We start from the raw sequence: 14,943 nt of genomic DNA, 5'->3' as shown, positions 1-14,943 counted from the left end.
GATCTGATAGGGAGAATCTTTCTCAGCTGCTTTGGACTCTAGGATTAGGGGACAGACATAATAATAACAAGAATGAAATTAAGAAACACATCTACACAAAAGGTTTGGCAGAAATTTGGCATTCAATGGTTGAAAGAAAAGTCATTATCAGTTGTAATGCTGAGTTTAATAGATTTTAGTTAACCAATGGAAATGGGACCAAGGTGGGTATTTCAATGAATGACAGAACAGGATTGAAGGCAATGGCCTATTCATTTGTATATGTTATTTTTGTATAACTACATATATATATTTTAATCCTTAGCATAATTCTAGTGAAAACATGTTGTATATTTTGTAGCTTAACATTTTTTCAATAATAGAATGCACAAAACTACACAAGGCTCTAAGCATGGCTTAGCAATCAGTGGAAATGAACATTGCCAGCCAATCAACAATAGCTGTCTCAATGAATGTACAGACTTGAGGGCAGAAGGGTCATTCTTTGTGTTCTTAGCACAAATGCAAGTGAAGTTCGTATTTATTTATTTAAATCATAAATATAAATAAGCACCTGGCTAACAGGCTGCATTATATTGCGACAGGACACCAAAAAAGAAACAAATACATTATTGATTGAATGTTAATGAAATTAGAATGCAAGTGCCATTTTAATGAGTTTTTCACAGTGACAAATCACTGGGAGTTGAGTGTTGAGCATCGAACTTGATTAATAACCTGAGGCCACATTCCTGAAGGAGATAAAGTATCATGTTATGTGTGCCAGACTCGTGTTAATACGGTGCCTGGAAGACCTGTGCAAAACAAGTCCAAAAAAGTCATTTCCCTCCTTTATGAATCTTTTACAAGCAGATAACGGCATACATTATTGATGGAAATACTGGCTTCATCTTTAAATATTCTCTTTGCTGTATATTCTGATTTCCATTATTTACTGCCAACTGCTCAAAATCATTAAGCTACTTTAACCCTTTCAATACTTCATGTTCTTTGTTTTGATGTCCTTTGCTGCGGAAATAATTGACAGCTTGCAGATTTGTTTGCAAGTGTATGTTTCTGCAAACTTATGAACGATATTTCTGCTATTTATTATTTACTACAAAGTTCCACTCATACTATTTTAAAAGTATAACCAGAAATCAGCCACAAATTGTAAAATATTGAAATAAATGGGAAGAAATTTCACCAATGGTTGTTTTTTTTCAATTTTTGAGTTTGCTTTTATTTGCTTATACGCTTTGCTTTATTTTATTAGTTTAAGTTGATTCTGGTACAAAAAGCAATAATATCAGTAAAAGTTGACAGATTTTCCACTTCTGTTACTCTAAGAAATTGGGAGGTGGGAGCTGTAATAACTCCACAAAGGCCGGTATCCCCCCACCAAGTCACCCTTTATTTACATGGAGCGATCTTGACACTGATCCAGCTCTCTCTGAGCCAGCTCTCACAGTGAACATAACCTCTAACACTCCTGTTTATATCTGTCAGCCAGGGCTCCCTGATATAACAGCCCCAATCAGGGGACTCATATTCTGAGGTCCACCTGGCTGACCTCATTACATTCACTAGAGGTACAAGATTGCAAAGTATCCCTGCCTTTGACTCTTGTGTGTCAGGTGGTAGGAACTGGTGAAGCAAGATTCTAGGGAGGTTTTCTGCTTTGGTCCACACCTACAAAGTGGGTATTACTTGTTCATCGTGAAATGCCGAGGCCCAAGTTTTATCTATGTTTAACAAAATAAGGCTATAATTGATAACCGTAAGTGACGATGAAACAAATGTTGCCCAGTTGTTACTTCTGACAAGTTATCAATTCAAAAATAAAGTTCAGATGTATTAGGATATCCACTGGTTCAGTTGTTATTCGATACTGTATAACGTTGAAAGGATAGCCAAATGTGAGCTTAAGAGCTAATTGTTTACATTCTCTTGATTGTTTTCTTCCAATTCTTTTGAAACAAAACTGCAAAGTCAACTGTTAGTTTCTTTGAAAGTTCTGACAAAGATATGAGCTTTTGTCTATTTCACAATTACTAAGGGATTTGGTACTGCTGAGTTTGATTATTCAGCTATTCAGGGAAGGTAAGATTGTTGGTTTTAAAAGAAATACAACCTTCTGAAAAGCATAATATTTTATGTGCCTACTCAAATGATGTTTGTATACTTTTGACAGATTTACAAGGCTTTTAAGCATTTTTTTTGCTGTTTATATTCAAATTATGTCTCTTTATTTTGACAGGTATTGTACTTTTCAAAGACTTCCAAGTGCTACTAAAGAGTTTGTGAGTTATGTTTATGAAGTAGACACAGTGTTTGCGGGTTGTGCGAGTTAGGGTGAGGTTAAGGGACATGAGGGTGATAAAAGGGTTTCCGGTAATGCCGAGGGCAAGGAGGAAAGAGGCATTTACACTGATCTGTAGAAGTATGCCAATGTTTCTGTGAGCAAAGACAGGCCTTTAAAACCAGCCATCTTGGCAATGACTTGGTCCATCGTGGGCATGCTGCCATAGTCCTTCAAGAGATGAAAATCCTATGTGCTAACACAACCAGGATAAAGGTGGGATTGCAAAGTTAAGAAAATTCTTAACTCACAATTCTATAAATCATGAAGAAAATCCAATCCTCTACCTGAGTAAGAATTTATCAATGTCATTGTTTAAAGTGTCACTGTTTGTTGCCCTATTCACAGATGGCACAGGTTCTCCCTGTAGAGGGTGACATGCTGGAAGGGAGGCTGGATTAAAAGAAATCTCTGTTGACAAACCTGTAGAAAGTCCGTTGGCAGCTGTCAATGAATGACAAGCATCATTCTGTCAATGCTTAGGCATTGCCTCCAGTTCACACTACTATTTGAACTCCTCTTCCACGAGCTGTCATTATTTGCTTGGAGCATTTGATAACTGCATTTTATGAGATTACAAAAAACCAACAAATATGTGGCAATCACCACATGTGGTGTTCAATTTAGTAGTCTGGAGGCACTATGTGCTCATTGCTTATGGTGTAATTAAGACCACATCTTCCACAACATCGAAGCTTTGAACAGCATATAAAAACCTGTTGTGGCAGGAGCTGCCATATAAACAGCAGACTGCACGCTGGTAGAACACTAAGGGCTTTAAACTGAGCATCAAGCCAGGAGAATTAGTCTAAATGCTCTAAAAGGCAGCAAGAATTTTACATAGGCCCACTACTTTTGATTAAAATTCAAGGAACAGATATTCTATATTCTTGGCAAACAATTAAAATAATCTGCAGTGTTGTTCCAGAAACCACTTCTGATGTGTGACAATGAAGGTGAACAAAGATCAGTTGATAATGGGAACTGCAGATGCTGGAGAATCCAAGATAATAAAGTGTGAAGCTGGATGAACACAGCAGGCCAAGCAGCATCTCAGGAGCACAAAAGCTGACGTTTCAGGCCTAGGCCCTTCATCAGAGAGCGACTCTGTTAACTTGAGTCAAGGTACAGCATAAAGTGAAATCGGTTAGGTTACTTTTACTTTTTTTTTCTAATTTTACATTTCCCATTGATTTGGGACTTACTGAATGCATTCTTTTTAAAAATTAATGCAAAATCTGGCAACATCAGCGGAGGGATAAATAAGTTAACATCTAGAGATATGATCTGCTCCAAGTTGTAGCTAACAGGGCCCTCAACTGTGTCAGACCGCTTTCCCATAATTCTGCTCTCACCCCTTCTCCCTTCTCCTAGGCCATGATAGAATTCCCGTTAATAGAACTCACTTCCTCTCACTTTTCACTTTAACAGCCTCCACATTTAAAGGAGTGTTTCCTACCCTTTCTGTCATCTTGCCACGACCAAGCACAAATTGCCTTTCCTGTCAGTATTCCAAAGAGACAACTCCCTCCATAAGATTCTGGTTCCCTCCTCAACTAGTGGTGTTACTAGCTGGACTGTTAATCCAAAGAGCCAGATAATGTCCTGCTGACTTGGGTTTGAGTCCCGCCATGGCAAATGGTGGAATTTTAATTCGGTAAAATAATCCGGAATTAAGAGTCTAATGATGACCATGAATCCATTGCTGATGTCAGAAAATCCCTTCTGCTTCACTAACATCCTTTAGGAAAAACAACTGGCATCCTTACCTGATTTGGCCTATATGTGGCTCTTAATTGCCTTCTGGACAATACGAATGGCCAATAAATGCTGGCCTAGCAGGCAAGGCCCAGGTCCCATGAATAAATTTAAAAATCCTCTTCCCATAGTTTCTTCCTATGCAACCACAGTAAATGTGTCATTGCCCTCTCCTCTTCTGCCCTCCCTGTCCAAGGTCCCACTTTCTCAAACTTTCCTCCTAAGCCAAGCTTTACTTGCACATTTTCCAGTTTAGTATACCGTACTTCCGGTTCACCACATGGTCTCTTGTATGTTAGGGAGACCAAACACAGACTAGGCTATTGTTTTGCAGCACACATCCACTCAGTTAGTCAGTCAGAAAGCATGATCATGACTTTCCAGTTGCTTCTTGTTTTACTTCACCACCTCGTTTGCACACTTACCCTTCTGTCCTCAGCTGTTGCAATGTTTCAATAAAATTCAAAAGAAGCTTGAAGAAAAGCACCACATCTAACATTAAGGCATCTCACTATTTTCTGGACGCAGGGGAGTTCAACGAATATCACCATTTGTACTTTTTTTTGCTAAGCACCAACCTGCATCTTATCTTCACATTTCCACCTTTAGACACAGCTGTACATTATTCCTCCATTTACACTTACTCTCGACCAATAATTTGGGTAGAATTTTCTCTTTCTTGGCAAGGCATGGGCAATAATGGGAAAGTTGAGAAAAATGGCAAAATGAGAAATGAAATCAGAATTTTGATATCAAGAAAACGTTTTCTGATTTTCGCTTCAAAAAGGTTTAAATGGCAAGTTCTCACTATCAAATGTACATGACCATATTTTCATTTTATTATTTACATGCTACTTCCAGTTATCCTCTCCCTTCCTGAGAAACTAGTTGGCAAAACGTTTGTGATATGCAAGTCAAGGTGGTTGACTGACTGCTGCAGCTGGCTAAATGCTTGTCTTGGCCATCATCCAAAAATGTCTTGAACACAATATCCTTGCATGTTTCATAGGCATCACTCTCCATGAAACTTAGTTTACGCAAGTTGGCAGTGGGGGGATCATCTTGCATCTGAGATCAAAACCTAATTATGCAATAACTACACAAAATGGCTGACACCGTAAGCAAGATAGGCAAAGTTATGGAAAAATTTGATTTTGGAGGCAAGTAAAATGTTTCAAGTTTAAGGGCCTGATAAGGGCAGTTGCAATAACACTGCTTCCAGTGATTCAGTAATGTCACCCTTCTAGTTTCAATTTGCACCTCATTGGCAGGTCATGGATTGTCTAAGAATGTTCAATAATTATTAAGGTCCCAGGCTACATTGTGTATGCTAACTGCCACCTTTTTATGTCAGCTGAACAACTAAGGTGAAATTTACTTAAAATCATCATCATACTTTTCATGTTAGAAATATATGCACAGCTAGGGCTGGGAAGCTTTGGTTGTACAACATACAACTTCACAGAGATACTAGGAACTGTCGATGCTGGCATCTGAGATAACAAGGTGTAGAGCTGGATGAACACAGCAGACCAAGCAGCATCAGAGGAGCAGGAAAGCTGACATTTTGGGTCTGGGCCCTTCTTCATTTTTCTGAATGCTGCCTGGCCTGCTGTGTTCATCAGCTCCACACATTGTTATCTCATACAACCTCGTAACGTGGCATAACTCCAGAGTTTCTTAGGGAAGTGAGGCGAGGACTCTCTCTTCGGACACCTCCATGGCACATCATGTGACAGCACAGGATGAAGCGTCATGGTAAATATCGTGATGGCTTGGGAATTCCTTTAATAAAATTCTGTTATCTTTCTGACCTCCTCACAGATTATCTGCTCATGCCTCTGACATGGACAATCCCAAGTCTGAGCCTTTGGATAAGATGCGAAGGCAATGCCACAGGATAGGGCAATTGTCATTTTGTCAGTAGGCTCAGAAAGAACAGCAACCTCCAGTAACTGTTGCACAGCTTCCACGAAAGAAACAGCAGGTCAAGATCCCCCAAGGAGGATGAGGAGAATATTGAGATCCTGTAACTACAGGTTTCACTGTCATTTTCTTCAATTCTCCGATACAAAGTGCAGGCACTGATTAAGGATGTCCTGAGCCATTCGTGAGGAATGGTATCATTTTCTAGAGCTGGTTTTGCACACTGAAGGACTGAGTGGCAATCCCATCGCAGTGGCCATTAAAAGAACAATCAGGAACATGTCTTGCAGCTCCAAATTCTCAACCTATCAACGCATCCAGGATATCACTGCTATCACTTTCACCAGATTCCATGCGTTTATATCCTTCTCTTGTGATGGGGAGTGTCAAACAGCTCTGGGATTGGCATTTTTCCACTATTGCTGGCTTCTCTGAGGGCAAGGCACTGTTAAATCTACCCAGATTTATAAAATCATGAGACAAGAAAGGTGAGATGCTTTACTTCTTACATTATTTCACATTTTAAAGCAAAATGCATGTTCAATGTCAAGATCTTCATAACATTTCATTTCTGAACAATTTCAAATTAATAGCATCTTAGTTTAAATTCTGTTAATTTTGACTAATAAGGGATTCATTATCACCAACAAATAGGCTTACTGGAAAATTATCTAGGTCCATTTGCTGGATCCAGGCAAAGAGAAAAACAGAAGGGTGTTTTTCTCATACCGTATCAACTTGAGCCAGCAGGGCTCATTGCTGCATGTTAGAGAATTCAGCTTACAATGTTGGTGTGGCTTCACTTCACTGAAATAGCCACGTAGAGGTCTTTGGGAACAACGCAGTTTGTCATGAGATATGAAGTATTTGAAACAGTATTACATAGAATTTTCTTTCTGAAATTAGTGCTAGCTAGTTCCACAAATAATAACTTGTACAATAAAGCCAGGCCTAAATTCAAGGCCACGTTTACATGATTTAGTTTTGACATGAGGAGTGAAAGAAATGCAGAATTTCAATAAAAATTATGTTGTTAAATCCAAAAACTCCTATTTGTTAACTTACAGATAACCTCAACTAAATACAGCTCTCATTAATCCATCTTCTGGAAGACAAGAGAAATACATTTGAGGCTCAGTGGAGCTCACAGAATCAAATGCACATATGGGTCCCTGTGACAGACTGTTATATAAGACATTGGCAATAAAAGGTAAATTTCTAGTGCAGTCTTCACTTAATTGAGTGATTGAATAACGATTGTAGACGCAGAATTTGAAATGATAGATTCCACTGATGTCAGAAAAAAATACCGTGAACTGTAAATTTAAGACAAAAATATGGTCACAAAGTTCTTTTCCTATTCACACAATAACTGCAGTGCATTTAAGCAGATTTGATTAATCCATCGTTATTGCACGACTGTTCTAAATAAATTACCAGTGTCTCACCAAGAACCTACAAATGAATTTGAAATCTATGCTATTACATTACTAAGACCTACAATTGTTAATTGGAGCATTGTGTTGCTTGCCACATTTGTAATAGAATTTGAATTATGTAAATTCTTTCCTGGAACACTGATGATTTTTTTCCAAATGAACCAAGGTCATTGGCTTGTATTTCTAATTGGTGAGCTCCCAACCCCTGCAAATGGGAAAACCTAAAGGAAGAGAATACTTTGATCCAAATTAAAGACTGAATTTAAATTATGGATGTACCCCTAATGATCTAAACTTGCTTTGTTGTCTGAAGGTCGCTGGCTGCAAATTACACCTAAGCCTCCCTGTTTACAGATGAAGAATTGCCTTATTTATAATGCTTCAGCTGACAGACCTGGTTTAACCAAATCAATATTCACTGCGGTGCTGTGAAGAAAAATGTCCTAAAGCTTTTCTTTTTTGCCCCACTAGTGATCGCACCTCTGTGACTGGGACTAAATACATTTGAAAAGTTTTTGTGTGGGTATCTTTCACAAAACATCAAGATTGATTCACAAGCCTATTTTTTCTGACTTACAATACTTTTTTTGTTTTTAAATATGATAATAAATTTATAAAATGCATGAAAAATCAATTTCTCAGAGAGTAGGGCTATTCATCAAAAAAGAAAGCATTGATTTATCGAAAATGTTACCTTGTTTTGCAGAGTTTGAAGTCCCACTAAACAGAAGCTGTAATTATAGCTTTATTCCACATTTCATGGAGCAGCATAACAGTTTATTGCTTTTTAATATAATTTCTATTATTCCCAAAACTTTAATTAAATGGCATACTTTGGAAAAAAATGAACTCTATATATGTAATGCTTTTCATGTCTTTATGGACATTCTAAAGTCGTGTCATGTATAGTGACTGTTTTTGTAGTGTTGTCATTGCTGTTATGTACTATACACGCCAATGATTTGACACGTAACAAGAACCACAAATGGCAGTGAGATCAAAGACAATTTAATCTCTTTCTGAAGGTGATAATTGAAGGATAGAAATATTATTCACGATTCAACAACATCGCTGTTCTTCATTAGTACTATCTTTGGATCTATAATGTCCATCTGAGCCACTAAAGCAGGAAGGCAGCACCTTAGTTTAACTTTAGAACTGCACTAGTGTGCTATGATATCAGTTTATTAGGCTGATATCCTGGAAAACATGAGCGTGTGACTGTCTGACTCACAGATAAAAGGAAAAAAAAACTTGAGAAATAGTATTCGGAATAAACAATTTGTCCCTTCAATCTATTTTGCCATTCATGAAGATTATAACTGACTTTTTAGCTCAGTTCTACCTTCTTATATTACCCAGATATCAGTGTACAAGAACACTCAGATCGCTATTATTACCAACAAGTTCCAAATCCTCATTATTTAATAAAGCCTAGTATCATGACAGTATTTTTAAATCATTCATGGCCCACTCCAAGTTGCCCTTGAGAAGGTGGTGATGAACTAAAAAGATGTTTATCTATGCTCAGAAGTCTCGACTCACAGAATAATATTGTAAAGTGAACGGTGCTCAATAGCCTAACTACAGCTTTAACACTGAATCAAGTTCTTTCGCACAGTACGCAAAGTACATCATAGTTGCATGCTCATGAAGCTCCAAGAAATCCATGAGTTGGTGTCATGATTATATATCACTCAAACCAGTTTCCAGATAGAGAAGGTAACAATGGGAAGGGGCCACGGCAGTCCTGGGCAAAAAACTAGTACATCACTGGAAAGATTTGATGCACGTGAGGATATATAGAAGAATTAGATGTGTTAGGAACAGTTAAGGAGCTATTAGGTTACTGGGCAGGTTTAAAAACAAATATGGGGCAAATTATAAAAGAATGCAAAAACTAGAATACTGATAACTGGGCATTTTCAATAATAGAGACTGGGATAGTAACACAGTAAAAGAATTTTTGGTCATCAGTGCATTTCTAACTCAAATAGGAATGAGGTAGGACTATATCTAATTCTGTGAAATGAAGTAGAGCAAGTGGAGCATGTTTTAGTAGGAAAGCATTTGGGAACTTCGGGAATATAAGGTGGAGCATAGTTATGGACATGGATAAAACACAATTGAGTATAAAAATTCTCAGCTGTAAAAAGAATAACTTCAGTTGAAAAGGGATCTGGCCCGAGGGACTATAATCAAAAATTAGCAAGCCAAACAAGAACTGGACAAGAAGTGTTCAAAGAGGAAATGGTGTACGGTATTTTATCTGCCAAAGTTGATACATTTTCTTAGGATAAAAGAAAAACATAAAAGCTACAAAGAAGGTGACAACAAAATCTGTGTATTAAAAAAAATCACTAACGGGTTTGATATAGTAAATGAGAAGCAAGCATCCATTGGCAGAAGAGTTGGTAACAAAAGGTCTCAGATTGAAGATCATTGGTAAAACATTGAGAGAATTCAACAGGAATTCAGGTTTTACATTGAGTTTTTGAGCTCTAAAATGCACTGCCCGAAAAAGTGTGAGAAGCAGACAAAGTACTAATATTCAAAGGAAAGCTGGGCAAATATTTGATATGGTGAAATATATTACAACACTTTTAGGAAAGGGTATAGGAGTGAGATTAATTGAAATAACTAGCAGGCTAAGCCCAAATGTCTGAACAGCCTGTCTGCACTATAAGATTTTATGTTTCCATGTTGAACCCCAAGGCAATTACTATGCTACCAGTAGGACAAGGCAGAGGAATTATCCATGTCAAACATTAAAGATATTCCCACTTTGCTTGTGTTACAAATGCAAAACACACTGGATTTTCTGCATCTACATCATCTTCCATCAAAAAAGCAACTGTACTTGATCATATTCCATTTAGAAAATGGAAACTCTATGATAATTACACTGAATTGTTCTGAGGCAGATATGTAAGCATTTTTCCATACCTATAGTAGCCTGGTGGAGCATGATGGATCAGAAAGTTTTTCTCTAGATTCTGCAGTACATCATTTAGCATTCTCAGATGGGCAGGATCTCTTTCCTCTGGATCATTAGCTGGACGCATTTCATCTGACTGAAAAAGTTGTGCGGTTTCTCTCAACATGCTGGCCAATCCCAACATTTGCTCTGAAGCAATGTTGTCATCTTTGAAAAACAAAATATATAATTGACACTTGTATCAACAGTCATAATCTATACAACCACAGTACAAAGAATGAAATGAGTACTTTCCTCGTAACATTTTAATGCTGACAAGCAAGTTTTGCTCATTGTGGAATGATTTACAGGAAATGTCAAACTCAAGAATATCCACACAGCGCAACTACATAGCATGCAAGAAACTATTTAGAAAATAATTGTTCACGTCAATTAATTCCACCATGATACACTGTAGATTGCAGGGAATGAAAACATTGATCATCAGTAACTTAGGGCAATAAAGAATGAAAATGATATACAGCAATGTTTTCATACTCAAAATTTAAATGAACAATTATGTAACTGCACTGTCAAGAGGAAATAAATTTAGAAAGAAACACAACCTTTGAGTTTCTCTTGAATCTCCAGGGCTACATCCAGGACACTGAAAGGGAGAACTGGCTCATTTGCTATACGCAGAATCATTTCAGCGGTCAACTGCAATGAACAAATCAACAGGTATAGTCCAGGAAAAGTTCTGCAGGCAAATTATTTTATTATGCACAGTAATGGTAAAATATAAATATTTTAAAGAGAGCCATACTTAACTCTACATTATCACTGCCATAATGAACAGAGACAGAAAAGTGAGTCTGATTTTTCTTCTTCAAAAAATTGAGCTACAAGACCGGAGGTCAAAGGAAAAGCAGCAGGAATAGACTGAAAACAAGAGGCTGTGATAAAATAACAGGGTCAGACCAGGAATTGAAAACTGTGATAAAAGAGCCAGTGATCCGGAATTGACAGGTGTTATAAAGGAACACAGCGTAGTTTCAGAAGGAGACCAGAAACCTGAGCCTCTGACAGAGAAACCAGAATGGAGCAGAAGTAGACTGGGAATCAAAGACTGTGAGAAAACTGCAGGAACCAGAAACACTGGCAGGATTTCAGAGTGACATCACGATGAGGAGGGGCACATGCAGAGGATTTAAGGTGGATATTAAACCCTAACCCTATCACACTCACAATGTAAAAACGTCAGAAACAGGAGAAGGAATAGATTTAGCGCTATGAGATCGATTCACAATTGATTGAGATCATGGCTTATCTTCTACTTCAGCACCATTACTTCCCCGATGTAGAATTCTATTGATGCCAACCTTGAACATACTCAACGTCTAGGCCACAAATTCCGAAGAGCCACTACCCTCTGGTTTACCATTTTGCCTGTTTCATGGAGGTTTGTTTTAATTTGGAGTAAGCTCAAAATCACTTTGCCATGCCTTCCAATACAAAACCAAGTTGATATATCAATGAATTATGAAACATTCTCCATATTCCATTCAAGTTGTTGTTTCTTTAATATGAATTAAAAGTGCAAGTGGCTTCCCACAGGTACACTCTACAACTTTAAATAGGCCAATATTGTCACAATCAGTTACTGCCATTGCATGTACAAACTGAAGGAACACTAACAGAACGGTGAAACGCTTCACTGACCACAATGCCACCGCATTTGCAGTTTTATATGTTTTAATTCATACGGGCAAAGTGAATGAAAAGGTTGCCAATTTCAATTAATGGCATTTAAAATGGTGTCATTTGCTCTTTAAAAGTTACTTAATTTATTTATCATAGCTATGGAACAAACTCAAAACTTAATGATATGTTCAATAAAAATAATACCACTTTACAAATGCACATTGTTGGACTAGCATTGAAAAAATTCTGAAGCAAGTAACAAAACTGAGATTTTCGGATAATAAATGCTTGAATGTGCTTGGACAGTCATTTTAAAAGTTAAATATTCACTAACTGTACTGGGTCCATCAAATTTAAAGAATTAATATGAATAGTAAAATGCATTGCATCAGAAAGCTAAGGTGACAGTGTTCTAATAAGTCGCGAAGAAGCTCACAACTTTATAATAAATATGACTGCAAGGCAACTAAGTGTATTGTCATAAAGGAATTATGTTAGAATTTCATCCCATAAAAAGGATATATTTTTCTCCTAAATTTCATCAGGTATTTTATTTTGCTCTGTATGAAAAGCAGTAAACTTTCAAAAAAAACCTCATTGTGAAATGCAAATTAATTTGTAGGCAGAGCAGAATAAGCCCTCAACAACCTAACAGCTGCAGGCCCAAATGTATTTGGCATTTGGATTAAAATAATAGATATCTTAAAAACAAACGTCAGAAATGGTGAAGAATGAATATATGGAAAATTTGACCTGTTACTTCCTTCATCAAGCTATTACTTTAGTAAGCCGTCAAAGAAGTTGCTGAACCAGTACTGTCACACGCTATACAAGCTTCTCTACGTTTGAGATTGTTATTATAGCCAAATGAAAAAAAAACTGCAAGTGCTGTTGGAACTGTGGCAAAACCACTGTAACAAAATTTAAATCAAAATCATGGAAATCTGTTGATGGCACTCTTTATTCAGTATAGCAGCACACAGCAAATATTTCAACAGCACTGAGGATTGTAAATTAGGCTGTCACCAGGGATTGATCTACCTCCATGGATACAATCCTATATGGGCCTCCCCTCATGGATTGTGCTAACCATGTGGCTTGGGCATCAGGTTTCAGTCATGCATGGTAAAAACTGCACACTTAGATTATACCACCCTTACTTTAAGTCTGCTACATCTGTCTCTGCTTTTTGTAAGAGTGACTACTGTCTGACTCAGGAATTTCTACAAGCGCTTATTTACATTTTATTATACAAAATATTGATCTTTGTATCACAGCTCTCTAGAGAAGATGGAATAACTATTTAAATATCAATAGTGTGTGACTGTTGATATCAGAGTTTCATCATGCTATTATTAACGTAAGTTCTCATTACATTATTGCTTGTGGTTTTGATCTTCTCAAAACAATCAAGTCAGAAAAACCTTTTTACATAGAGTGCTAGATCAGATGCCATAATTCTTAGCTTATGCTTAAAATATACTTTTAAAATAAATGAGCAAATGTAGATCTCCATTCTGCATGCTCATTGCCAAGGAATGAATCATAGCAAAGCGGAACTAAAATCAATAAACAGTTTGTGAACTTGAGTATAGGTGAAAAGTAAATGTTCCAATGAAGGGTCAAATTCAACTCAAAATATTAACTCTCTTTCTGTCTCCACAAATGCTGCCAAACCTGCTGAGATTTTTCAGTAATTTCTATTTATATTTCAGATTTCCAGCATCAACAATATTTTTCTTTTTTGCATGTTTCATTATGTTGACAGGATCATGCTTTGGAATGTAAGTGGTGCCTTTTTCTTTAAAACTATATGCTCCTTCAGAGAATCACTTTTTCAATGAGCACTTGTCTGTATTGTCAAAGTTACATTTTCAAAGATGGCTCTCCCATTAACTTTTGACTAGCCAAAAATCAGGATATTAATGTACTCTAATAAATGGCAAGTCATTTCTGCATCACATAACTGCCAAGCAATGGCCATCTCCAATAAAAAACATCTCACCCCCACATGCAATTGTTTTGCTATCATTGAATTCCCTACCATCAGAATTCTGATGTTCACCACTCATCCGAAATTAAACTGGATGAGGTATAAGTGCTACAATTATTGTGGCTACAAGGTTTTCAGTTTGGATTGTTCCAGGGTTACACAGCCCTTGGCTCATTTCAGCCTTCTTCCAACATGGAAAATATAAATCAACTCAAGTGCTAAGGCGGGAGTGACCACTTATAATATCAGGACAATAAGGAGCCCTGGAAAAATTGAAGGCCCTGGGAAATAAAGGGAAAACTCTTCACTGGGTAGAAGGTATTTTTAAAACAACTTGTTCATAAGTGTTAGTGTGCACCTCCAGAACAGGTGGACTTTGAACCGGAACCTCATAGTTCAGGGGTAGGGATACTACCACTGTGCCATGAGAGGCGTCAATCACTGGTTGGAATATATTTTCTAATCAACTTGTGAAGAGGTGTTATGACACACCTCTGGAGCGGGTAGAACTGAAACCTGGGCTTTGTGGCTTACAGGCCAGCACTGTATCACTGCACCACAAGAGCACTCAATCACCTGTTTGGATCATATCTAGCAGAAATGAAAAGTCTGTTGAAAGCCAATATTCTCAGCCCCAGAACTTTGATGCTGGAGTTCCTCCGGGTAATAATTTAGGCTCAACCATTTTTGATTGAACCAATGACAGGTTTCCACCTTAATGTTAGGAGTGAGGATTATCAACTGAAGATTGCACAGCATCTTCAACTATTTGCAACTTCTAAGATACTGAAGCAGTCTGTGTGTTCGTATGCACCAAGACCAAGGTAATATTCAAGCTAGAGTTGATAAGTGACAAATAACAGAT

The 14,943-nt window shown here is 37.3% G+C and overlaps 1 protein-coding gene across 3 annotated transcripts in view; it reads right to left on the bottom strand.

The window, feature by feature from the left end:
• The window catches only part of LOC125457683 (inactive N-acetylated-alpha-linked acidic dipeptidase-like protein 2), an 823,004-nt gene that overhangs the window by 22,510 nt on the left and 785,551 nt on the right, over window positions 1–14,943 (bottom strand). For all 3 annotated transcript variants that reach the window (XM_059651091.1, XM_048542236.2, XM_048542239.2), the window contains 2 exons: window positions 11,008–11,101; window positions 10,411–10,609 (listed from right to left, as the gene is read on the bottom strand). In XM_059651091.1, the coding sequence (XP_059507074.1) occupies window positions 10,411–10,609; window positions 11,008–11,101 (293 nt within the window). The remainder of the gene's footprint in view (window positions 1–10,410; window positions 10,610–11,007; window positions 11,102–14,943) is intronic.

The sequence above is a fragment of the Stegostoma tigrinum genome, chromosome 14 (genome assembly GCF_030684315.1).
Source record: "Stegostoma tigrinum isolate sSteTig4 chromosome 14, sSteTig4.hap1, whole genome shotgun sequence".
In the NCBI taxonomy this organism is placed as follows: domain Eukaryota; kingdom Metazoa; phylum Chordata; class Chondrichthyes; order Orectolobiformes; family Stegostomatidae; genus Stegostoma; species Stegostoma tigrinum.
Note: the sequence above shows the minus strand (reverse complement) of the source record. Positions and strands in the feature narration are given on the sequence as shown.